Here is a 26,234-nt window from a genome sequence, read left to right on the forward strand (position 1 = left end):
AGGGGTGAACCGCCCCATAATAATACGTGTTCTGTGCCACTGTCACGAAGATATAAATATTAATAAGATAATAATAATAATTACAATATAATGAACGTGTTGATTTATTATAATAAATCTGTGTAACAGTAATTACCTCCTGTTGATCTCTTAATACAATCGAACGACCTTATTGGCTACTCTAGTTACGTTGGTATCACACGTCAAATCCTAATTCGTTATTATTAGCAGGTGTGTGTGTTTTAAATTATTTTTACGTACACCTTTTCTCGTAGGACCAGATGACCAGACTACCGTCTAACGGGACAGCTTCGGCGCCCGTGCGTCGTTGCCCCCGCACGAGTATTATTACGTATTATTAACCGTTATCGTTTTATTTTTTATTTTTTTATTTTTACTTTTAATTTTTATCACGACTGCGGCTGCGTATAGACACAACTTTCTTATCATATTGTTGCCAGATTAGGTGGCCCTTGTATTTTTTACTAACAAAATCGTATAATAACATCATGGTAATGAATTATCTATATCTTAGTTTCTGATTATAACATTTATAACGAACGATATTATAATAAAAGTGTACAAATGTATTCCAATCCGGGTGTTGCATATGCAAAGTTGGGCAAGTTAATGAAAATAATTAACTCGAGTTAAGTTAAGAGAACACAAGATCAATAAGTTAAAAGTTAACAATTCATAAGTTAAAAGTTAATAAGGAAAAAATATTAACACAGTTTAAAAAAAGTTCACCTTTTTTTAATTACTATATATATCACATAAAAAGTGACTGCGTTCTTTAGAAAGATCTAAATTTCCTAAATTATTATAAACAATTTTATTGAATTTTTACTGCCGTATTTATTCATATTTACAGTTTTTATTTAGTTTTTTTTTTATTACTTTTATTTTTACAATATTATAGCATGACAATTATTAGAAATTAGATACGAAGAAAAAAAAATTACAAATAAAATAAAATAATAGTAATAGTTATATAAATCATTAATACTACACTAATTAGATAACAACAATTCGTGATAAGTAAAGTATTTTAAATACGGAAATTGTCGTTGAAGATAAAATGGATGTTGCGAGTGATGACGGAGGTTGCTCGAGAATTAAGGAGAAGGATTACATCAGGAGAGGTGTAACCTAAGGAAGAGAGCTGTGAGAGTAACGAATTGCAGATAATCTTTACAGTTAAAATAATTTATACATAACATTCTGTATCTACAGCTAAGATCCAATGGAGCCCAAAGGTGGGCTCCTAACCTATTAAATCTAATATGACATCGATGCACAGTGTATATATATATATGTAAACGAAAAATTTCAAAATTTTTTAACTTGATAAATCATTTTTAAATCAACTGTGAAAGCCTAAGTTATTTTAACTGCCAATTAAACTAGTTAAATTAAAAAGTTTATTAGAAAATAAACTAACTAGTTAAGTTAAAAATGTATAAAAAAAAATTAACTTTTTGACTAGTTAATGCCCCCCTTTGAGTATATGATTGATGAGTCGCTGATTGTATCACGAAACGCTTTTGAAGCGCACCCGTTTATTCTTCGGCAGGAGTGGTGTGAACCTCGCGAGTTTAATAGAGCCCAATCGACTACCACTTGTTCTCACGACTGTACAGCGGCAAAAAGATTATAAAAATAACTTCTTTTGTTTTTTTTTTCATTATCGTGTTGACATGTTATTTGCAAAGACTGTCGCTCAATGTATGTTTTATATATATCTATATATATGTTCGGGAACATTTAGAAATAGATTATCTGACACTTTTTTCCATCTAAAAATACACTTTTTAATTTGAAAATTTGTAAATAAAAATATTATATGTACACAGGGTTTTCTTTTAATTTGTGACACTAAAAACTTTTTGGAATTAAATAAGGTTAGAAAAATCGGGAAATTGACATCCCTCTTTCGTAAATCAAAATTCGGGACACTAATAAAAAAAAAACAATAAATTAGTTATATATAGATTAGGTAGGTAAGGATATATTTTTATTTAAATGTTATCATTACAGTTAGAGTCAGAATTTTTTTCACTTTTCACAGTACAAAGAATTGAAGTTTTAATAAATATAATAGACTTTATAATAAAATTTTAATAGAAATTTTAACTAAATTAAAGAGATACCTAGCTAAACGTATGTATTTATAAATATTTTGTTCTCCTATTTTTTATGGTTGTAAAAAGAATTAGGACTTTCTTGTTTCGTTCGCTTGTAAGACGGGACACGGGATAAAAATTAAAAAAAAACAAAAACTTACATACGCGTCATGAATATTAAAAATCGGGACGTAACCCAACCCAATGTGTACATGAGACAACGTGCTGTAATAATAATGAAAATAATGTATTTTGCGGTTCTTAGTCATTCATTTGCAGTATTGTTAACATTTCACATTTTAATTTCTCTATTTTAAACAATAAATTTATCTAAAATTATATTATACTAGCTGAATTACCCGGCTCCGCCCATGTGTAGTTTTTGTTTTCTCAAAATTAAATTGTTAAATCAACAAACATTATTGTGTTTTAAAGAAAAAAAAATTTATTTTACTTAATGCTATCAAATGCTAAATAGTAGTAGTAGCTGAATTATAAACAAAACAAAAATAATAATAGTAGCATTTACAAATGACTTCACGTAGTTGCTCAATTCTAATATGGCTTAAGTCAAAACCTCTTGGTATACCACATTCTAAATTTTATTTAGTGGTGCATAAAGGTATAAATGGTAAGGTCTTCTAACTCAAGACAATGCCACATACAATTTCCCATGTGAAAAACAGTTATTTTCCAAATCTACATCACAGTAACTTAAAGTCTGACTTTGGGTTTTGTTTATTGTCATTGCAAAACAGACTTTTATTGGAAATTGAACTCTTCTAAACTTAACCGGAAAATTGTAGGAGTATAATGGTATTTTCGGTAAAAATATTTTTTCTCCCTTTGCACATCCGGTCAAAATTTCAGCTTTAATTATATTTTTTGTAAGAGATGTTACACGGAGCCTAGTCCCATTACATAGAAGAATTCAAATTTTTCAATAATATAATTGGAACTCCTACCTTCAGTGATATTTTATGAGGAGGCAAATCAGATGGTGTTTGTGAATTTAAAAACTCAATAGGAAAATATACCTATTCTTCACTATTAATAACTGTATCGATAGAAAAGTAATCCATTTCTAGAGCTTAAAATCAACTAGTTATTAGCGAGTTTATTGAATCAGCTCGGTTATTTGTGGTTATTCTTCACTATTAATAAATGTATCGATAGAAAAGTAATCCATTTCTAGAGCTTGAAATCCACTAATTATTAGCGAGTTTATTAAATCAGCTCGGTTATTTGTGGTTGTCAAAATAACGCGGTTTTCCATACAATCCTACATAAGTCATAGCAACTGTAATCGGTCAACTGCTATTGTTATTATTATATGAATATAGATGATATATATGATATACAAATTACACGTAAAAAATTATTTTTACCGATGTCAACCCTTTAAAATCAAAATTTTGAAAATCGGGTAACGTGATGACACTTAGGAAGATATTTGGAACAATTCTGTGAAAAAAAATTGGAAAAAAGTTAAATAACGTCTTCACAAAATGGATACATAAAAAAGGCCTATTCTTTTATGTATATAAGGATTACTTTATTACATTGGTTCTAAAATAATATTTTATTTTCATCAATGTTTTCTTTTCTTTTTTTTTTTGTTTGGCAAAAAGTTAATCGTTTACATGTTTAAATTATGAATTACAGTTAAATAAAATTAATTGAGCGATGAAAACAATTAAAATATTACAGTTGCTTTTTTCAAAAAACTACAAACTTATTAGTAATTGTTGGTTTATACCTTCTATCACTTAGTCAATAGGTATTACATAATCGAAGTTTGAACTATGGTCGCTTTACTGTGTAATACGTTGTAGGCCCGTCTCTATTGTCTAATACAGTTAATGTTTTATCTTAAATACCGTAAATACCTTTCTCATAAAACTAAATGTAAATTTAAAATTATTTTATCAGTTTTAAGAAATATTTATGTTTAATAAGATCATAATGATAAATACAGATTAAAATTCCCAATCTGTAACGAATTAATAATACGTAATTTTAGAAAAGCGTTGAAGATCATAAGAGTACCGCTTAGTATAATACAGCTGGTAGTAAATGTTTATATGTACATACTATTGTAGTATTTTTTTGCTTTATTACTTATTTTTACAATCTGTAACAATTTTTTTACAATTACTAAAATTGATAATATTGAATTGTTTTATAACATGATTGGCTTGGGTTAGCAGTAGTACAACCTAACATCTAGAAATTGTCATTTTATTTTTTTTACATTTTTCTATTTATAAATATACATGCAGAGTTTAAAGTGCCAAAAAACGACAGGGAGACTCTAATCCATATATCATTCTCAGTTTCATATAGTCTCATACAATTACTAGATTATTAATTATTAATTGGTGTATATATTATGAGATGTTATTAGTGAACCTTTCCTTTACAAATTATTCTTGCGCTGTAAAAATGTATAAACTTGTAAATTACTTACTTATTGTTTTAAATAACAGATTGTAAATGTATTTTAATAAAACAAAAGTAATTAAAAAACGGCTATATAAGTATATGTTACTATTATCGTGTACAACGTACTTAGATAACAATAGATCTTTAAACACCCTGCATATTAATTAATAATAGTTTGGAAAAAAACAAATAAATGATTAGTAAAATAACCACATCCACATTGTCATACAAACGTCATTCAAATAAAGACACGATTATCACATAATTACGTTTTCGCGCACACGAAATTCAATAAGGATTATCATTTTAATTATAGTTATCACATACACATACACATTTGCAATTTACACACATACTTGCATTCATCGGGTATATAAGGGACCTAAAAACAAAGGCGAATCAAACGAGTTCTTGCTATGCGACACTGAGCACCTTTACGCTAGTGTATGTTATGGTCTGGACTTAAAATCTCAACAGTTTATTTAATTATTATTATTAATTATTTGTTCTTAGTATAATTTGAACAGTTTAAATAAATCACTTTAACCACAACTAGTAGTAATTATTTTATAACATCCACCTACATTCAAGCGTTGAATAGACTTAGCGAATAACTGAAATACGATCAAGCAGTTAGCGTTAAACACTATATAATTTATAATTTATATTTAATATTAGTTTTGTTTGTAAAACATTGTTTAACACTTAGAGACATAAATTAAATTATGAAGTCAATTATTCAGCTATATATGATTATTTTTAACCAAAAGTTGAGCGTTTCAGTAAACTTTTAGGAGAATGTTAAAGGGGACGTTTTAAAAGCGTTGTGAGAGGTTGGGGGACTGAGTCTCCTGGCATCCCTTTCACTTTAAGCCCAGTATACATATGATTAAATTTGATTATATTATTGATTAAAGATTTTTTAAGTCTTTATGCCAACGTAACCGGGTATATTTTCAGAGACTAGCCCATTTATCAATGGATTTGGGTGGACAGTATGTTTAGAATGTAAATGTTTATAGTGAGCTACTTTGACTCTATAGACAAAAGAAATACTTAGGTAATTGTAATGAGTATCGTTGCAAAGGCGTATTTATGTTGAGGCCATGGGGGGGGGAACTATTTTTTCTTCTATAGAACTTAAAAATGAGTTACAGTTCATTACCTTTAGCTCATGTTCCTGTTGCTCTTTCAAATAAATAAATAAAAATACAAGTACCAAATTTAATTAAATATTTATATAATAAATATATTTAAAACCTACTGCATATTAAATAAGTATTAATAATAACAACAAAAATAGTTCCTATATTAAAATTGTACCTTCAGTCTGAATCCTGTACAAAAAAAAAAAAATCAACAAATAATCATAGTGGTAATAGTACCTATTAAATATTTTTTAAAAATTTTCAAAATACAATTAAGATAAGTAACTTAATTTAAAAAATATCTAAGTAGAAAATATTAGGTTAGTAAGTAGTTAAATAGCAAATTTAAAATTTCTTTTTTTCATTTTGGCAAATTTGTTGATTATTATTTCATCAATGGATACAATAATTTATTTATGCACATGCAGCAAAGCTAAACTTATTAGTCTATGCTGGCTTATTCTTAATCTTAACCATGTTTTCAATCTACAAAAATATATTTTTGACCAATACTTGCAAGTTAAAGAATATGGAAACAAATATTGTCAGATAATATGATTATTATTTGACTTAGGGACTTCTAGCTCTATAAAATACACAAATATGCATGCGTTTGTACACAAAAAATGACTAAATACCTATGCACAAGATATTTTGTTGTAAAAAAAAAACAGGTGAGTGAAATTATTAAGGACTTATATAGCTCTAATAAATACAAATATATACAATATGCATACATGCAGTGGCATAGCCAGGATTTTTAAATGGAGGGGGGGCTAACCACTTTTTTGGATAACTAAGTTAAGAGAGGATATGAGAATTCACGTTTCTAAACGTAATTCAAGCATTTTAGTATAGTTTTAAAAATATTTATTAATATATAATTTATAATAATAATAATAATAATTTTGGTTTCAGTGTTCCACTTGCTCCACTCTGACAGCTGCATCCTGTTAGGCGAATTTCTGGCAAATTCAGTTATTATTTCACTTTCATCGAATTGCTCTTTTTTATTTATATTAGTAACATAGCTAACCCATTCAATCTGCTTTCCGACATGGTGTTTCTTAAAAAAATGTTTGAGCGATTAAGTGCTGAAAACGTTCTTTCCGGAGTGAAAGAGGTAACTGGTAACGTGGAGAATAATTGTAAAAGTATTTTAATGTTAGGTTGAAGATTGGTGCGATGAGAGAGTGAATCAAGAGCAGAATTCGGTTTTGGAATAGTATTTTGACTCCATTGTTGCCTCCATATGATCAGGTCAGCTCTGATTGTAGATGAGGTATCATCATGGAGATCTTGGACATATATTTTAGCAGCTTTTATAATATTTTTATCGTCATATATATACAAATTGGCCGGAATAAGTCCTTCAAGTGGCATAACATCAATAAGCCTTTGATTAAAACGAGCATCCATTGATTCTATTAAATAGTCATGATACATTATACATATAAACACAGCCCATTGGGGGGGGGGGCTATAGCCTCCTTAGTCTCCCCCTTGGCTACGCTACTCCATACATGCAACAAAATATGACTAACTATTAAATTTTTGGTAAAAAAAGTGTTATTTTAAATTACTTTATAATATCTGATAAATACCTCGGTTATGGTTGTAAATGTCTATAACATTAGCAATATCTGTGGAAGATAATACCACTATTCGTTCCACAACCAAGTGTTATGATATATGAAGATAAACAAAAATTGATACCCGTGATCAAATTGACATATTATTGAATTTATTATCATACTATAATGATAGACTAGTAATTTATATACTTAATTATTTATACATTAAATTTTTTAAATAAATCAATGTATTATATTCAAAAAAAATAAGAGCCATGGGGGGACGAATGTCCTATTTGCACCCCACAAATACACCATTGTATCGTTGGATACGTAGAAAGGAGCTTTTGTGATTGGAATATATGCAGGTTAGGCCTTCGCCGAGCTCCAAACTTGGATAGCATAGGTGCAGAGTGGTTTGAGGTGAAGAGTAATTCATTATTCAAAATCATTTTAGTTTTGCATGATACACTAAACAATTGTAGAATAATTATTAAATTATAATAGTTTCGAAATGTGTATATTTATTATTCGAATTAACATGCTACCATTTATTATAAATAATTTAAATATTTTAATTAATTTTAAATAATATTTTTATTAATTTAATTAATATCTATTTTATTTTTAAAAATATTATATTGTAATTATTGTTGTACATAATGTAGATATATAGTTTACGCACCTCAAAAATAGGGCAATGAAGTCAAAAGCACTTTTACCTTTCGGCTAGACATATACTTAATAATTTACTATGTGTGTTAATATATATATTTGTATAATTTGGCAACTATCAGTGTAAGTCGTGTCAAGGTATATAATATATTAATATTATGTTGTATGTATAGCTATATATACACACAACTATTGCATATAAATATAGCATAATAAACTCATTGTACATACTATATATACTATATATACATTGTATATACTCATTAGCCAAATATTTCCAAGGTTGATCTTGACTTATATGTATATTTTCTATATGGTTGACATTGACATATTTAATGGGAGTGTACTGCACTATAGGCTTGCAAGTATAAATATGCTCAGTGTAAGGGGTATCCATCAATGACCAATATTGTAAACTATAAGATTTAAACTTGGAATTGAAGTATGTATTGACCAATATCAAATATTATTTTTATAACATAAAAAAGCACAAAAAAACCATCAAAATTCTTAATTATTATATATTGATTTAACATTTAAAAATAAAAAAAAATAAAAATTTTTTAGCCTTTTTGAGATTCTAAGAATATTATAACTTCTTTAATATACTTCTAAAAGATTTTCTGATTTTTCTAAAAAATGAATTTTAATTCTTTTAAGAATAATCGAAAAAAACAAATTAATTAAAAAAAATATATATATTGTCTGTGAATTTTTTCGGAAATTCTTTGATGACAATGTTTACAATAAATAACGTGTAAAATTTTTTTATAAATATATTTTTAGAACTTTACTTGATTTCACTATATAGGCTTCAACGTCAGATAAAAATAACAAAATGTTATTGTTCTTTATATTACCTGACCATATAATATTCATAGCTTTATCATATATTTTACCAATAGTTAAATGATTTACATGATCTAATTTTTCTGTGTGATAGAAGTATACGTTCAGTCCTAAATAACCTGGACTAAGATTTCTGACTATAGCGTTGGCTATAAATCGTCCAAATTTTATTTGGTTTGATTTCGATTTTTATATTGTCTTAAGTAATACTAAAAATATTTTCAATGTAACTTTTTCTTGATGTTGCTTACATTGGAATTCTTTTACAAGAATACTTCCCTAAAAATGTTTGAAATACGTTGTAAGAAGGCTTATTTAATGAAATATTCATAGATACTATTACTTGACTTATCCTTATTAAAATCTTATTTCTTTGAATTTTGATTAATTGAAAATGTTTGAATTTTTTTCTGGATTTGATAATTTTTACGTCTAACATTGATTAGGGCTTATCTTTTTGATGTATTATATTGTGATGCATTATACTTTTTCGAATTTAAATTTAACCTCATATACTTTACAGCACGTAAAATACATATCTGTGGAAAAACTATCTGATCCATATTCATATAGATCACTTTTAAATAAAAATATACTTGTGGGTAATATCTTTTTCCATTAAAAAAATAATAATTAAGTAATACGGGCACAAATGACGACGAACAAAACACTCTGAATGGTATGACCAAAAATCGACTAAATGCGTATCATGTTGATAAAATCTCAATCGTTTAATAATGTATATTTAAAGTTCTGTTAAATAGAAACTAGATGTCCGTACGATTAGTCCGTTGAACTAGTATGCTTTGGTCCGTTGTAAACTGTGGTAATCAAACAGAACTGGGACAAGTTTGAACAAATTAGTGTAAAAAATTATCACTAAGAGTGGTACCTTTTTAACTCACATTTTCTGTTTTTATCTCATTTTATTAAATCTTCAGCAGTTCCTTTGACGAAGAAGAAATGTTTCTTCTGTTTGCTCCAAATATCTCGAATGAACTCCAAATTCACAGCCCAAGGACAAAATCAGATAATGGTAACCTTAGCACAAATGTGAATTATATGCAAAAACTCTCAAAAAATACCTGCTCAGTAAATAATATAGTTGATATCGAAACAGAAAGTGTAGTATACAATAAAATATCTGAACTTGATATTTTAAAAACATATTTTCCTGCACCATTTTTAATGAAATTACTGAAATAAGAAAAAAACATTTTTTTTTTTGCTGCTTTATTCTCTCAATATTCCTCTTAATTGTCATCTCTTATTTTCATCTCAATCATCTGTTGCCATCATTGCTACGATCATTTTTATAATTAATTATGGGCTGCTTATATAATACCACTCTGTAAATAATAATTAATACAATAAAAAAAAAAAAAAAATTATCAATTATAAAATCTCCAGGTTATGATATTATCATAAATGTTTGAATAAAAAATATCAAAAAAAAATTACATATATGTCTATTTTATTTAACTCATTACTGAACTATTTTTCAAACCGAATACATACTACACCCAATACAAAAGTATTTCTTTACGCTGACGACAGTGTTGTCTATTCAAGTTCTGGTGACATCTACTTGTTACCGAAAATATACAAAATAAAAATTGTTCGTGCAAACATTTTCAAGCGATAAATTTGTCGTACGCTGACTGGTCCAACCAGTGGTGTAGATATATTTTTCTTTCGAGAACCTTCTACCACCCACCTTTATGATTATGGTCGGACCGGAAAAGCCACTACATCGCCGAAATGCCTACCAATACGCCTGCAACTTTCAATGCGGTTTTTGTTATTCGACCAAATTGCGTACTCGACATTGTACTCGACTTGTAGTCAGTGGCGCACATGTGGGGGGGGGGATTAAGGGGTTGTATCCCCCCCGAAATTTTCTCCGATGTCTAGGTTAAAATTTACAAATTTTACAAATTTGAAATATGAAGAACTAGTATTAAATACGTAGTAGGATTAAAAAGTTCCCGGAATTTATCTATAGAAAAAAAACTATATTTTTTATCAAATATCTGATTATTGGAATTAAAAGTAGACATTATAAGCTATATATAGGTTTAGTTGTTAAAAGTACATTAGTCTCATGTGAGCCGTAATTGAGTCCATACGAAACTGTGTTTACACATTTTTACAAAATGTCACAATTTGAACAACGCGCTAACATTAAATTTTGTTTTAAACTTGGAAAAACTGCCGCAGAAACGCTCGAGTGCTTGAAAACAGTTAATGGTGATGAGCATTAAAGAAAACAGCCGTTTATGATTGGTTTAAACGGTTCAAAAATGGCCAAGAGTCACTTGAAGATGAAGAGCGGAGTGGCCGGCCGTCAACTTCAAAAAACGATGAAACAATCGAAAAAGTTAAAAACTAGGTGCAATCAGATCGTCGTTTACACATTCAAGATATGGTAAATGTATTAGGAATATCGTATGGTTCAGTTCAAAACATTTTAAAAGATGATTTAGGAATGCGGCGCGTTGTTCAAATTGCGACATTTTGAAAAAATGCGTAAACACAGTTTCGTATTATTTAAGTCAAAATATATTAAAGATTTGCATAATTTTGTTAATTGTAAAATGTGTTATATTTTAACCTTATAATAATAATAATTTTGGTTTCAGTGTTCAGTCACTTGCTCCACTCTGACAGCTGCATTCTCTTAGGCGAATTTCTGGCAAATTCAGCTATTATTTCACTTTCATCGAATTGCTCTTTTTTATTTACATTAGCCATAGCTAACCCATTCAGTCTGTTTTCCGACATGGTGTTTCTTAAAAAAATTTTTAAGCGATTAAATGCTGAAAACGTTCTTTCTGGAGTGAAAGAGGTAACTGGTAACGTGGAGAATAATTGTAAAAGTATTTTAATGTTAGGTCGAAGATTGGTGCGATGAGAGAGTGAATCAAGAGCAGAATTCGGTTTTGGAATAGTATTTTGACTCCATTGTTGCCTCCATATGATCAGGTCAGCTCTGATTGTAGATGAGGTATCATCATGAAGATCTTGGACATATATTTTAGCAGCTTTTATAATATTTTTATCGTCATATATATACAAATTGGCCGGAATAAGTCCTTCAAGTGGCATAACATCAATAAGTCTTTGATTAAAACGAGCATTGATTCTATTAAATAGTCAAGATACATTATACATATAAACACGGCCCATGGGGGAGGCTATAGCCCCCTTAGTCCCCCCCCTTGGCTACGCCACTGTTTGGCAATATAAGTAATTCCACGAAGATGTTGCAGTGTATCGTCATCTTGAAACGTATTTTATTTTGTGCGATTAAAGTGTGTAGCCACTTTAATCTGTAATCGACAATCGTTATCGTCGCTTTCATGTATTGTTTGTGTGATCATGTGTTATGTGGCCATTCATAATAAGCTCATGTGGTGCAATTAGTTGTTGTGATGAGTTATTTTTCCCTAAAGTATATCAATATTTAAAAATTGGCGCTACATTGCCCGTCACAGTTGCCAGCGTAAAACGGAGCTTTTCAACATTGAAACGTTTGAAATCATATTTGAAGAATTCTATGGGGGAAAATCGACTAAATGGATTGGCTTATCAAAGTATTCATAGAGAAATACCAATAGATAGTAGTGAGGTGGTCAACATTTTTTCGGAAAAAAATAGAAAATTAATGTTTTAAAAAAATATATCTATGTAAAATAAATAAATAATTATATTATTACATTTTTTTTTTTTTTATATGGCTTATTAGTAAATATAGTTATTTTAGATTTTAATACATATTTTATTATGACATGTCAATAAAAAAAATATTACAAGTAAAAATTAGTAATTTATTAAAATGTACGATATGTTTTTTTATGTTCAGGTGTCACGCCATCCAATATGATAATTTAAAAATTAAAACCCCCCCGAAGTTCAGGTCTAAGTACGCCACTGGCAGTAATATTGACATTTTGTCGACCCAAAACTCACCCCTCTCTAGAAATTAATTGTGATAACATTTCCCAGTCACCAATTATAGAATATCTAGGAATTATCCTAGATAAAAAATTAACTTTGAATCCACATACTTCTTCGAAACTACAACAAAAATACCAAATATTTTATATACTTTACCTCTTAATCAATCGTCAATCCGTGTTAAATCGGAAATGTTTCCTGCTTTTTTACAAACAAATTATACGGCCCTTAGAACCTACTCTATACTGTCCCCATCTGGAGTTACTGTACCAAACCCACATAAATTAAATTTAAGTTTTCCAGTCTAAAAATTCTACGAAAAAAAAACTATTTCAAATGTGCCATGGTTCGTCAGAAACGAAGTCCTTCACACAGACACTTCTCACAAAATATATAAAAAATAATTAAGACTTATAATAAATTAAAAATAATTAAAATACATATACATAATCTTTCTATCAACATTTTTGACCGACGGAAACATGCAAAAATGTGCAATATTTCAAACTAAGTAACTAGCCTACTCCGTCGGCTAAAGGGTGGATGTTGCCATTATATTCTTGTTAAAAAAAAAAAAAAAATAAAAAAATAAATATGTGTCTAATATTCTATTATATGCATCATTTAAGTTTACATAAAAAAAAAAATTATCAATAAGGTAGATGGCTTTGTCGGAAATCTTTAAATAATAAAAAAATGAATGAATAAAAATAAAACGCGAATTTTTATATCAATTTACTAGATTTTATGTTAAGTCAAGAAAATAAGTAAATGCTTGAAGCGCGAACTTGCTCATGACTAATTTATTTCAATTCCTTTTAATGATTAAATTTTAAAATTAAGCTACTACATAAGCTTAAACTTATTAATTAAGCTAACTTTAAAAAAATAGTCTCTACTCCATAATCTATATATATATATATATATATATACATATAATTGGAGCCAAAAATGTAAAACAATTCGTCAATTGAAAACGGCTGATGTATTTTATACAGTTGCTAAACCTTTAACTATATTATAGTAAATATTGATCCCATTCAAAAACGTTTTTTCATTTAAATATTCATCGTGGTCGTGTAAAAGTACTGGTGTATATTGCATTGGAGAAAATCCAAGTGCAGGAATGCCGACCTGAAAAACCAAATTGATTATTATGAATTGTATTTAAACTTCGTAATATAATATTTATAACAATATATCAATGCCAAATTATAATAATTTACTTATAGTCAGGGCTTGCAAATTTTATAATAACGTTATACTTGATAAAAAACGATTGCAATTTGTAAACGTAATTATAACGGAAAACAATAAACATAAATAAATAACACAAAACATAACGTAACATTTAACAAAATATATGATATATCCTTAAACAAAACATAACGAAAAACGGTATATATTGTATTCCATTAAACGAAATAATTAATTTCCAATTATTTAATAATACTTAGTAGTATTCAATTATTTATTCAATCCATGAATTAATTTTATTCCGTATCCGGCCTATCCGGGAGAACCCGTATTAGATATTATTTTAAAATTTAATAAGAAGGTATTAAAAGAATAATTTAATTACCAATAGCTAATAATAGTGATACTCTGATAATATTGTACTGTACTATATGTACTACGGTCAAAATTTATACCCTTCAAGTTATTCAACTATTGTGTTCGGTGTTCATTTTGCTTAGATTTGTTCAGTCGTCACTCGTCAGTGTTTGTTTAATTGTTGTCAAATGTTTAATATTTATATTTTATACTATTATACTTATAGCCGTTAAGACGTTCATACGTTTTTTTTATATTAGTTAATTCATAGTTGAAATTCAAAATTTTAAAATAATAATCATGTTTTTTTTTTATACTTATTATTATTTTGTTATAATGTCCTTAGAGCCTAGACAATTTATTAAATTTAATAATACATTATTATTTATTACTCTTAAGATTAATTATTATCATACTGTTTTATCATTTATTTTGTTTCCATTTCTTTACAAACTACTTATGTATTTTAATTTAATCTGTATCACTGTACCACTGTACCCTATATTTTGTAAGTAATATGTAATTTGGTTATCTAACCCATTTAATTAAATAAATAAAATAAAATAAATAAAATTATACAATACCTACTTAAAACTCCGAATAGGAAAATTATGTCCCCATAAAAAGGTCATAGTCACTTTTAAATTGCGGCCTGTATACTTTTAAAACAGGTATCTAAATGCTTTTGAATTTTAAATAACGATAAATGCAAAAATTGTATAACGTTTTAATTAATGAATAACGATAAACGTAAAAATTGTATAACGTTTTAATTCTGAATAACGATAAACACAAAAATTGAAAAACGTTTAAATTTTGAATAACGATAAACTCAAAAATTGTATAACGTTTTGATTGTAAATAACGTAAAACAAAATTTTTTTTCAAACGCAAGCCCTGCTTATAGCTACTTTCCAACGACAAAAAACTAGACTAAGTGGAGAATTTTTTTTAACTTCTCTCTAAATCAATATTTTTAGTTAAGTATTACGAAATGTATGCTGCATCCTAAGTAATTTTTGATTAAACACTTGCACCAAATGACTGTGATAGAAATACAGAATATATAACTCAATAATTACTGATTCACGAGTAAAATTAAATTTGAATTTTCAGTTAAACTTATCTTACTTATAAACATAATTAAAATTTGATCCCTGGTTTCTATTATTAATTCAAAATGTATTTAAAGCATATCTTCGATAATATGATCAGGAGCCTTATTTCAATATTTGTTTAATTAGTGCATAATGACCAGTCCAACAAGAATAAAATATTTCATACTATCAAAAAAAAAGTCCCTTGCTTAGTCATCTAACTGATTACTGTTTAATAATTTATACTAAGTAAACTACATCCACTTTTGTTATTGTATGTTATATAAAAAAAAAAGCTGAAGAACTTGCAAAAAAAATGGGTATAGAAAATTTTATTGCATCAGAAGGATGGTTTCATCGCTGGAAGAAATTTGAAAATATTGTATACAAACGAACGTACGGGGAACAAAAAGACACTGTTCTTGGCAGCAGAAAATTGGATAAAAACTGAATGCCCAAAAATTATTTTAGAATATACGCCCGACAATTTTTATAATGCTGATGAAACTGGATTATTTTATCGTGCCTTGCCTGAGCATACGTATTAATTCAAAAATGAAAACGCAAAAGGTTGTCCTATGTTGTGCAAGTATATCAGGTAAAAAACAAAAACTTTTGGTTATAGGGAAACGTAAAAATCCTTGTTGTTTTAAATCAGTAAAATGTTTACCAGCTGTTTATTATGCCAACACAAATTTTTGGATGACATCAGTTATTTTTAATGAGTGGTTAATAAAACGTAGGTTTTATTATTGTTTATAACTTTCGTTTAATGTTATCAATCAGATTATGTTATCAGTTATGTCCCGTACCAAAGTGAAATTTGTTTTCTGATATAAATCATTACTTATAAACGGTTTAATATAAAAAGTAAATATTAAAATACAGTTAATAGGTATAATTTAAAATTTAAATTTACTTTAGCTATTAAGTTTAAATAATAGGTGAACGCATAATGCAAGTGTACTTATTATGTATTTATGTTTATAAGCATAAATAAAATAGGTACGTTAATAATTAATAATTACATAACGATTGGTATAATTACTAATCGTATATATCTGGTATCGCCTGCTGCCGGACAAATTGATGGTTTCAGTTTTAAGCCCCTGAAAAAAAATATACACTTGTAAATAAATAAAATACATTTAAAATTATTTAGCTTATAAACATATAATAATTTTGTTTATGATTATGTAATTAAAATGTACGGATTTTATTTTAATATAATTTATCTACTCATTCATATTTTATTACTCAATAAAGTTTAAATACATTTTTTTTTTACTTTTAGGAAATAAAATACTGTTAGGCAAATACATAAATATTGTTACATAATGTAACTAGAAGCAAGAAAAAACAAAAAAATTCCGGATAACCTTTATGAAGCCCTAGATAAATACATTTATTTACTAATAAATACGACCTCAAAAAAATTATATTTTTCCTTAAATTTATCAATATGTATATAATCAATGTCTATATAACTCCATTTAATAACATTGTAGTTGAATCTGTACCATGAAAAAAAAATTAACTAATTTATTATACGATTTTCATATCGTATAATTAACTAGTTCATTATACGATTTTCATATCGTATTTTGTTGATGCAAATAATTTACAGAAACATATTTACAAATAAATATAAAGAAAAATGTTGAGTGTTAAAATCAAGATTATTTAATCAGATAATGAATTATCATTCTTAAGTCAAATTGTAGTGAAGTATTATTTTGCTCACAATTTATCGCATTCACTTTTGAATTTTAACCACCAAAAGTTTGAATCATCTAATTTGGTAGGTGTGGTCTGTTCATTTTTTTTAAAAGTTTCTAGTTGTACTCCTTTACCAGCCTCGTGACACCATTTAGTTATGGTACTCTCTAAAGCATGGTAATCAGCATCTACAGCCAGTCGAACATCAAAACCAGCAATTAACTCTGGTGGTACAACATTTAACTGACATCCACCATTTAATATTGTCATATTTACAGATGTTACTAGTCCAATATCTACCCCTTGAGATAATTTGTTTTTCTCCAATGTTCTCCATTTCAATATCTTATTAACAACGTACATCAATTTTTCAGCAGCTGTATTATCGTGAAGTAGCGAAGCATGACCTGGAGTACCGGCGCTTCGAATATAAAATTCTGTGAATATTTAAAAAAAAAATATTAAAATAAGTAAAAAATGTCCATCTATTCGAGAATTTTAAACCAGAATATCGGAAAGCTACCTTATCTTCTACTTTGGAAATAATTGTTCAGTGGATGCTTATACAATAATCGTAATGCACTATTATGTAACAAAGAGGAAACTGAGATTTTGCACATTAAAAAAATTGTTGACTTATTTGATAATATACTGAATAAATTAGATATAAAATATTATATTGTGTCGAACGCTTTTATAATTTTCTATAATAAATTACGTTATTACCGTACACGGTAGATACGATAGAATATAACCATGTATCTTAGGTATGTTTTAATTTAAAAATAGTTGGAAGATAAATTATAAATAATCTACAGCAAGAACTTCAATGCTCAAGTTAGAGAATTATTTAATACATGTTATTTTTAAATAAAAACTTTTTTAGGTGTAGTATCACATTTTCATTATTATGTCTTGTATAAAGTATAATAATAACAACATTTAATAGTAATAACTAATAGCATAGAGTAATTATAACTGCATAGTGATTAGTGTAAAAATTATTACTAACGCCAAATAGTTCTTTCGACATAAAACAAAGGAATAACATCGTCTTCACTCGCCAATCCTTCATCTAAAGCAAATCCAATATTTAAAATACGAAATTCATTCGTCTTAACGAAATGAGCCATGCCTAGTGCTCCTCCAATTTCTTCATCTAAAAAATAACAACAAATGATTTAGTTATAATATAAGAGTTACGATTGATTTTTTATTTAAAAAAAAAAAAATTATAAAATTTGTACCAGGCATAAATGATATATGTATAGTCCTATCAAAGGTTAATTTTTCATTTATATATCTTCTTATAGTTTCTAAATACTGTATGCCGACGCATTTCATATCTTGTGCTCCTCTGCCATAAATATTCCCTTTTTCATCTTTGTAGGCCGAAAATGGATCATACGTCCATTTTTCCTAAAAAAATTTGAACACATTAATACTTCAATAAATAATATTATAAGTACCTAACATACTGGATAAACTGGCACAACATCCATATGAGAAGTAAGTAAAAGAGTTGGTAATTCCGGCTTTTGTCCCGTAAGTGTTATAATCACAACTGGTTTTTTTGGTGCCATATAATGAACTGTTGATGGTAATCCCATACTTTCTGCATAACTTTGTAGAAAATTGACACATTCACCTGCTCGAAATTTTATATAAATCAACGACAGTATTGAATCGATTCAGAAGTATTCACTACACACTTATATATTAAATCATATAATGTATGATTCTATAATAATATAAATAGTTTTAAGTTTTTGGATTCCGACGATACATGATCCGGATAAACACGTTTTGGGATTTATATATTCTACCCATTTATTTTACGGACTTATGATTATATTAAGAATGTACAACCTTCAATCGAATATTTAACGGCTAATTTGAAAATCTGGTAAAAAAGTGCTAATTCCACTTTGGCGAAATCAAGTTATAAAATCGTCTATTAAAAAAATTGTTATATTTTTCCTATTATCCATATTTTAAAATATGAAGAATGCCCTCGTTCTACGTGTACAAAAGGCCAATATATTAGTATAAGGCACGAATTAAGATCTATCTTAATTCGTGATATGTATTAGGTTTATAGATGTCAGTGAATTTTTCTTTTTATATCTCATCTCTAAATAAAGAGTAATTAATTATTTATCAATTGATTTTCTGATCAACGTTACGTTCATATCAATATTGCTTTGCACATTTTGTCTTGGAAAGGAAATAACAGAGGTTAAAAACATTTTTGCATTTTTTTTTGTAACTCATTAAATGTTTTATAAAACCTTCAAATTGAAACTTAATATGGCAATATATTTTTTAACCTTGAAATGTGTTTTTTATGCTTTTTAATTTTTCATATATCAGTTGATACGAAAATGAATCGTCGAGAAAGCTTATTCGATAGAAGTTAAATACTCAAAGTCAAAATATAAAAATCCGGTTTTTAATTATCAGTAATATGCTTGATTTTAAATATAATTATAACGTAAGAATAAATGTAATATAAATATGAATAAATGAAAAATATTACTAACTGTAATCGACATCCGGATGTACGGTGGGTATTTGTAAGTATTTTCTGAAATTGGTAACTGCTATGTCTTCTTTATTTACTGAAAACATTTTTTTTTTTTTTTGGTTTTAAAGTTAATATAATAAAATATAACTAAATAATATAGTTTTGCTTTAAATTTTCAATTGCTTATCGAACTCTTTATGTTATTGAATATTTATTTCGTAAATAGTTATCAGCTATAAGTATTATTGAGTATTTTAAAATGATATATTTACTCTATCATAAAATATAATTAACAACAGTATTGATAAAATATTTATACCCGTGTACTCTGTAGTATAAACTTTAATTATAATGTTATCAATTTGTTACTATTAAACAAACAAAAAAACTTGTTAAAAGGGAATGACGTAACATATTTTATATTTTTTTATTTATTTATTTTTATTGAAAATAACTGCATCGGCGGCTGGGGCCATTGGCTTTACAAAGATTATTTACAAGGGTGTTTTAAATTATTAAAAATACATTACGGATAAATATACAATATAAGTTATTACTATTCTAAATATTTTTGTGTAGTTCTGTGTCCCTAAGGAATTTGAAAACATTTATAATACCGGTATTTAGATTTTCCGCTAAATAGTGGTTCAATTTGTATTTCAGATGTTGTGGCTCGTACTTCCTGCATTCAGTTAGAATGTTTTTGACTGTCAGAGGATAGTTGCAAGTTGGGCATGTAGGTGGAACTTCTTTCTTCATCAAGAAAATATGCGTTATTCTGGTATGTCCTATTCTGAGCCTGTTTATGACCACTTATTTTCTAGTGAATATATTGATAGGCCATGGAAGGATGTGATTTTTAATTTGTCTTGATTTGGTGTTAGATATTTCCCATTCGTTTTACAATATTCTGAGGATTTTTTGTTTTATTTTCAGTTTTATATCAGATATTGCATATAATTGGCAATAAATTGCATTTTCTGACGTAATGACTTCTTCGGCAAGTTTATCGACTTTCATTTTCGGTGTTTTTTGTGTGGTTTGGTATCCACATTATTTTTATATTTAAGTTTTTTTTTTGTAGTTCGTATTTTTGTTTCTAGATTTTCCTGGTAGTATCATTTGGTCTATAAAAATTTTGGATACTCTTAAGAGTACTGAATCACTAAAAATTATAACTTTTTTAATGTTTTTTTTTTTTTTTATATATAAGGTTAAGGGCTTGAACTATAGCTTGTGCTTCAGCGGTGTATACAGAACAGTCACTGGGCAATCTTATTAATATTTCTGTGTCTTAACATATCACTGTTGCATCAACTCCTTTATCAGATTTGGAACCATCTGTGAAATGTCTGTGTAATTATCATATTTTTCACTTATTTGCAAAAAGTTTTATCTATTTATGTGTGATAATTAACAGTTTTTTTTGTAATATGTTTATTTCTGAATTGATGTTTGTTTCGGATATCGAAGGAGAGACTAAGGAGTTTTCTTTATTTATTATTCCAACGTGAGAGAATTTTTTTTTTAATACGTTCTCTAATATGTTTTCCATTATTTTTAGATTTGTAATAGTTACATGGCGAGGGAGGTATGGTGCATAGTATGTATAATGTATTATTGGTTGATTACCTTCCTCCATATTTAAGGAAGGGCTCTCGGAGTTACAAAAGTTTGAGAGCCGATCAGAGCAACTGGATAGTCTGGCAAGCCAAATAATATAGCACTTGTATTGTAGCAGTTATTCGAATGTCGATGAGCTATACACTTACAACTACCGTAAGAGTGTAATGAGTTTGAAAAACTGATGAGAAATTGGGCCCCGGTGGTTTTTACGAAGTTGAGGAAGTTGAGGAAGTCGAGGGCTGATGGTGGAAAGACCTAGTCTCATATAGTCTTCCGGCGACTATAAAATAACTGACTAACGACCTCAGTTAAATCAATAATATAATCGATAATGTTTAATTCAATAACGCAAATCAAAATACTGCACGTATTTATCGGGTCTAAATAATATAAAAACACAAACTAAAATGTATGCTTTTTATGACAGTTATGGCAATAATATGATTTTATTAAAATTAATTTTTTTTAATTTTTTTCTTTTCCTTTGGAGATTTCATATCACCCTTATACTGCCTCCATTGTCACCCTTGGATGACATGTCACCCCAGTTGAGAACCACTGGTCTTGGACAAAATGTGGAACGAGAATGACATGGCAATTGCCGCATCTGCTTGTGTAGTTTTAAGTTTAGAAGCAAAAATGGCTTCCAAAAAAGGATATTGGGTTCGTCCTAGTTTCTTAGCAAAGCAAAAATATAGTTGCAATGATTTAATGACTAATCTTAAACATGATGACATTGGTCTATCTTGAGAATTGAGGTATGAGTAATGAGTATAAAATTTACAAATTAAAATAATATTTTATCAATAGAATTTATTATAATTTGAATCATTTTTAAATATTTTGTTATGTAAGTGTAATGGCCGAAGCAAAACTGAACGAAAACCAAATAAATAAATAAAATATGATGCATTTACTAAATGTTTATCGACAACATTTGACCGGTATGGAAGTGTTAATTCATTGTCAGCGACAATGTTTATAAACTTTGTCGAATTTTTTCCACGTCGGATGGAAAACAAAAATTTGTCGATAACAATGTCGCGGACAAAATTGTCGGTGACAAATTTTAGGAACAGTTCTAATTTTGGTCGTCAACATTGTCGATAACACATGTTTACGACAAAAGTTTCTTAGTCTGGACGTGGCTTTAAGTTTAAAAAATAAAAAAAAAATGTTATTATTATATATATAATATTATTATATTATTATTATTATTTATTATTATTATATTTTATTCTTAAATAAAATTAACAAGATTCTCAAAAATCTATAAATATGCAATTATATGCATTATGTTCAAAATATGCAAAAATATAGAAAATTAAAATGGTTATATTTAACTGATAATAAGCCAAATCGTAGACATATTGAAAACCAATAAATTTGGACTTGAGGAAAAAAACATGCAAATGCTTATAAATCCTAGCCCAAATAATAACCAAATGAAAAATTATATTATTTTATTACTGCATACTTCTAGATAGGTACTTAACACATTAATTTACGTTAGTATGTTTTTACTCGCTCCAAATTTGGAAAAATTCTCTCCAAGCTTGGAGAGCTACGTTCCAACGTGGTAGACAATGGCAGTTAAGGTTGCACTAGGGTTGGCATAAATTTATAAGGCGAAACCGGGACAAAACAATCACATTATTAAATAATATACTTTTTATATCACTTTTAATATATTGAGCATACCATTAATAACCGGAAACATAATATTTAATAATATTTATGAAAATAAAATATATTATGTTATATATTTATATGTGTAAATTACAATTTATGTTTTTATTATATATTGTTGATCGATTATGATTAAAAATGTACTTTGTGATAAATTCATCGAAATTAAAAATTAAACAATTCTACATTTCTTCTAAACGTCTAAGTCAGGACATACAGACTACGGAAAACATTTTTCGGGACACCGGGACACGAAGTCCAAAACTGGTGACAATTTCGGTTTTCAGGGAGTATGGTAACCCTATTTGTCACCAATTGTCACCAAATGTTTCAGGTCCACCATTTATATTGTAATCTCCATTTCCTGTTTTTTATTTAAACCTTTTCACTTTAGTAAAAGTAAAATGTTTATTCCGACCAAAATGCTCCACACAAACTGAGAGTAAAAAAATGCTAATTATGAAAAAAAAATAGCTCTTAAAAGCTTTTAAAATCGTGATATCATTTAATAGCCAAGTTTTTTAAGTTTTAGATAAAAATAGACTACTAATAATTCAACTCAGCTTGGTACTTTGAAAAAGTATAGATTATAAAAATATTATGTAGGTATTGGTACATCGCTAAAGTTGAATTAAGTCTTATGTTTCGTTTTAACCCTTATTATTTTTATTTTCAATAAACAATAATCAGTAATATGCTTGATTTTAAATATAATTATAACGTAAGTATAAATGTAATATAAATATGAATAAATGAAAAATATTAGGAACTGTAATCGAAATTTGAATTTACGTTGGGTATTTATAAGTATTTTCTGAAATCGGTAACAGCTTTATCTTCTTTAATTACTGAATATCATATTCTGATAATTTAATTTAATATAATACAATACAAATAAATTATGTATTTCTATTTTGTATTTCCAATTGATTATTGAACTGTTTACATCATAATTATCAGCTATAAATAATATTGAATATTTTAAAATAAAATATTTATTGTATATTAAAATAAGATAAGAAATAAATATAAAAATATTATACTTCCTTAGTATTTACAAAAGTTTGTTGACGCTGAGCCTCACTTACCCCACCTGACGATCCGCCACTGCACAAATTACGATGTTTTATGTTTTGTAGAAGTTAGGTAACGGATATATTGCTGTTTAGGGCAGAATCTAGTAAACATTCTTGTACGTTATTGAATTTAAAAATTAATTATCAACTGCAAAGCTGTTAGACTTTCTTATACATTTTTTTTTTTTATCCTAATACTGTAATTATATCCTAGTGAGTTGTTACACGTTGTATTGCCGATGACTTTATGTTAAGGAATTATTTTTTTTTTTTATATATATACTAAGGTTTGATTACATACATAATGCATACATAATCATGCACTTATTCTACTATGATAGCAAAAATATAATTGCATTTGAACATAATTCATGGATCTAAATATCCAAAATATTTTACAAATATTATTTATTTTTTGAAACAATCATAAATTTAACGAATCTAATTAGTAATTTTGTTTAGGTAAATGTGATGTAAATTATTATTGACGAATGTATTCTAATCTTCTGGTAAGTTAACAGTCATCCGTATTTAGAGTAAAGGATCAATGTAAACTGAAGCAACGAATTGAAATTTCATCATATATACAACTAAAAGTAAACATTTTTGTTGTATGTTTATATAAAAAAATGTATTAATTTTTAATTTAATTTCTCTTTTTTTTTAAATTTTTTTTTTAGATTTTTTTATAAAAACTCATACATGTCTTTGCATGTAGATACATTTTATTCGGAAAACGCAAACATTAAATTTCAAATTCGATTCAAGTTGTACAACTTAAAATGTATTGGTTACTAAAGTACCATTAAATTAATGATAAGTGAAGCCACTCAACTTATTTTTCTTTCTTTTTAAGTTTTCTCTCGTGAAACTCTTGATGAATACTTTTTTATGCAATGATCATAAATACATAGATGATTTTCAATTATTAAGACAAATTGGATGTTGAAATCAGGATGGTCTTTCAAAGTTGGAATGGAAATGGTAAATCGTAAGTTATATAAAACAATTAATAATAAAAGAAATATAGATACTATACATATGGTGTATTTTTAATGTATATTAATAAATATATATTTAATAGATTGTTTTATTTTATAAACTATCTATTTGTCAAATTACCTAAAAAAAAACTGCTTTCTTACTTATTATTATAATTATTTAATATATTTTTGTATTTTTCGACAATTCTATGTAACAAATGACAAAAAGCACACACGCTATGGTTTTGGGCGACAAGCAATATCAATATTACTCATGATCTGACATGTCGGATTAGTGATTTTCCGTTATAATTGTAAACAACATTTTGCGAGTGACATATTACTAACATGTCACTTATCATATCACGTGTTATGTTACTTTGATGGGTGCTGCACCTAACATTACTTAATTTCTATATTGGAAAAAAATTCTTACACCTACAGTTGAACGGATTTTCGCAACAGACTAATTAGACAGGTTAGACATAATTAGTCAATGGTTTCAGCGTTTTTAACAGTTTAAATTTTATGTAGTGAAGATTAAATAATACGCCCAAAATATCGAGATTATAGTAGGAGTGGTTCGGTTCTCCCGGATTACTTCTCCCACCACATTAATGTGCAAGAAAGACGTAAGTTTACGACGTGACACGTTGTTCATTCGTAAAAGGCGCCAAATGTTCATTTCAACCGATTACGACTGTATTTTGAATGTCTTTGACGGTTGCCTATGTTAATTATTTTTACACGCAATATCGATTTGATTTTTTATCCTCCGTTAATCGTTAATACATTTCCTTTTCGAAGAAAGCACATCGTATTCATTTGGCAACGTTTGTAAATATTAATTTTATTATTTATTTTCCCATCGACCGGTAACCGAGAAAGAAGTACACACCACTGCACATGCACGCACACCCGATCGTCGTCTATGGGTAAAATTCAGTGGACAATTTTCATGTGGACCGAACTTGATTAAACTATACTATTTCAACGGCGTCCAAAGTATATTAATAATATTATCATTATCATCCGCACTCAAACATACAAATATATGAACACACCCAAACGTACTTACGCGCGATAATCATAACAATAAATGATGTTGGTGGCGCGCCGTGCGAAGTGATCCGCGACAAGAAGCGCGACAGCGGTGGCAGGCCCATTCTCCTAATCTTGTTATTGA

At 27.7% G+C, this 26,234-nt stretch overlaps 1 protein-coding gene and 1 long non-coding RNA gene across 4 annotated transcripts; one reads left to right on the forward strand and one right to left on the reverse strand.

Annotated features, from left to right (window-relative positions):
- Positions 1–13,767: 13,767 nt before the first annotated feature.
- On the reverse strand, positions 13,768–26,233 carry LOC112688481 (aminoacylase-1-like). 3 transcript variants are annotated; one of them, XM_025561692.1, is made up of 8 exons: positions 26,127–26,233; positions 19,691–19,768; positions 18,626–18,795; positions 18,395–18,566; positions 18,160–18,306; positions 17,173–17,584; positions 16,477–16,537; positions 13,768–13,911 (listed from the first exon to the last, which is right to left on the reverse strand). In XM_025561692.1, the coding sequence occupies exons 1-8, from the start codon at positions 26,212–26,214 to the stop codon at positions 13,768–13,770; spliced, it is 1,272 nt and encodes a 423-aa protein (XP_025417477.1). In that variant the 5' UTR covers positions 26,215–26,233. The 3 variants fall into 3 exon arrangements, with proteins under 3 accessions (XP_025417477.1, XP_025417479.1, XP_025417478.1); XM_025561693.1 differs by having other exon boundaries at positions 13,773–13,911; positions 16,457–16,537; XM_025561694.1 differs by lacking the exon at positions 19,691–19,768.
- LOC112688482 lies at positions 20,127–25,105 on the forward strand. The gene is made up of 4 exons (XR_003149065.1): positions 20,127–20,455; positions 24,528–24,661; positions 24,746–24,849; positions 24,922–25,105. It is a non-coding gene; the product is annotated as an uncharacterized LOC112688482 (long non-coding RNA).
- Position 26,234: the final 1 nt, after the last annotated feature.

This window comes from Sipha flava, unplaced genomic scaffold, assembly GCF_003268045.1.
Source record: "Sipha flava isolate LNK unplaced genomic scaffold, YSA_version1 39_pilon_pilon, whole genome shotgun sequence".
Lineage (NCBI taxonomy): Eukaryota > Metazoa > Arthropoda > Insecta > Hemiptera > Aphididae > Sipha > Sipha flava.

Coding starts and splice junctions, on each gene's coding strand:
- LOC112688481 (XM_025561692.1), bottom strand. CDS start 26,214: ATGGGCCTGCCACCGCTGTCGCGCTTCTTGTCGCGGATCACTTCGCAC. Junction 18,796..19,690: donor ACATCCGGATGTCGATTACA/GTTAGTAATATT, acceptor AATTTCGAGCAG/GTGAATGTGTCAATTTTCTA. Junction 13,912..16,476: donor ATACCAGATATATACGATTA/GTAATTATACCA, acceptor TTGGTTTTTCAG/GTCGGCATTCCTGCACTTGG.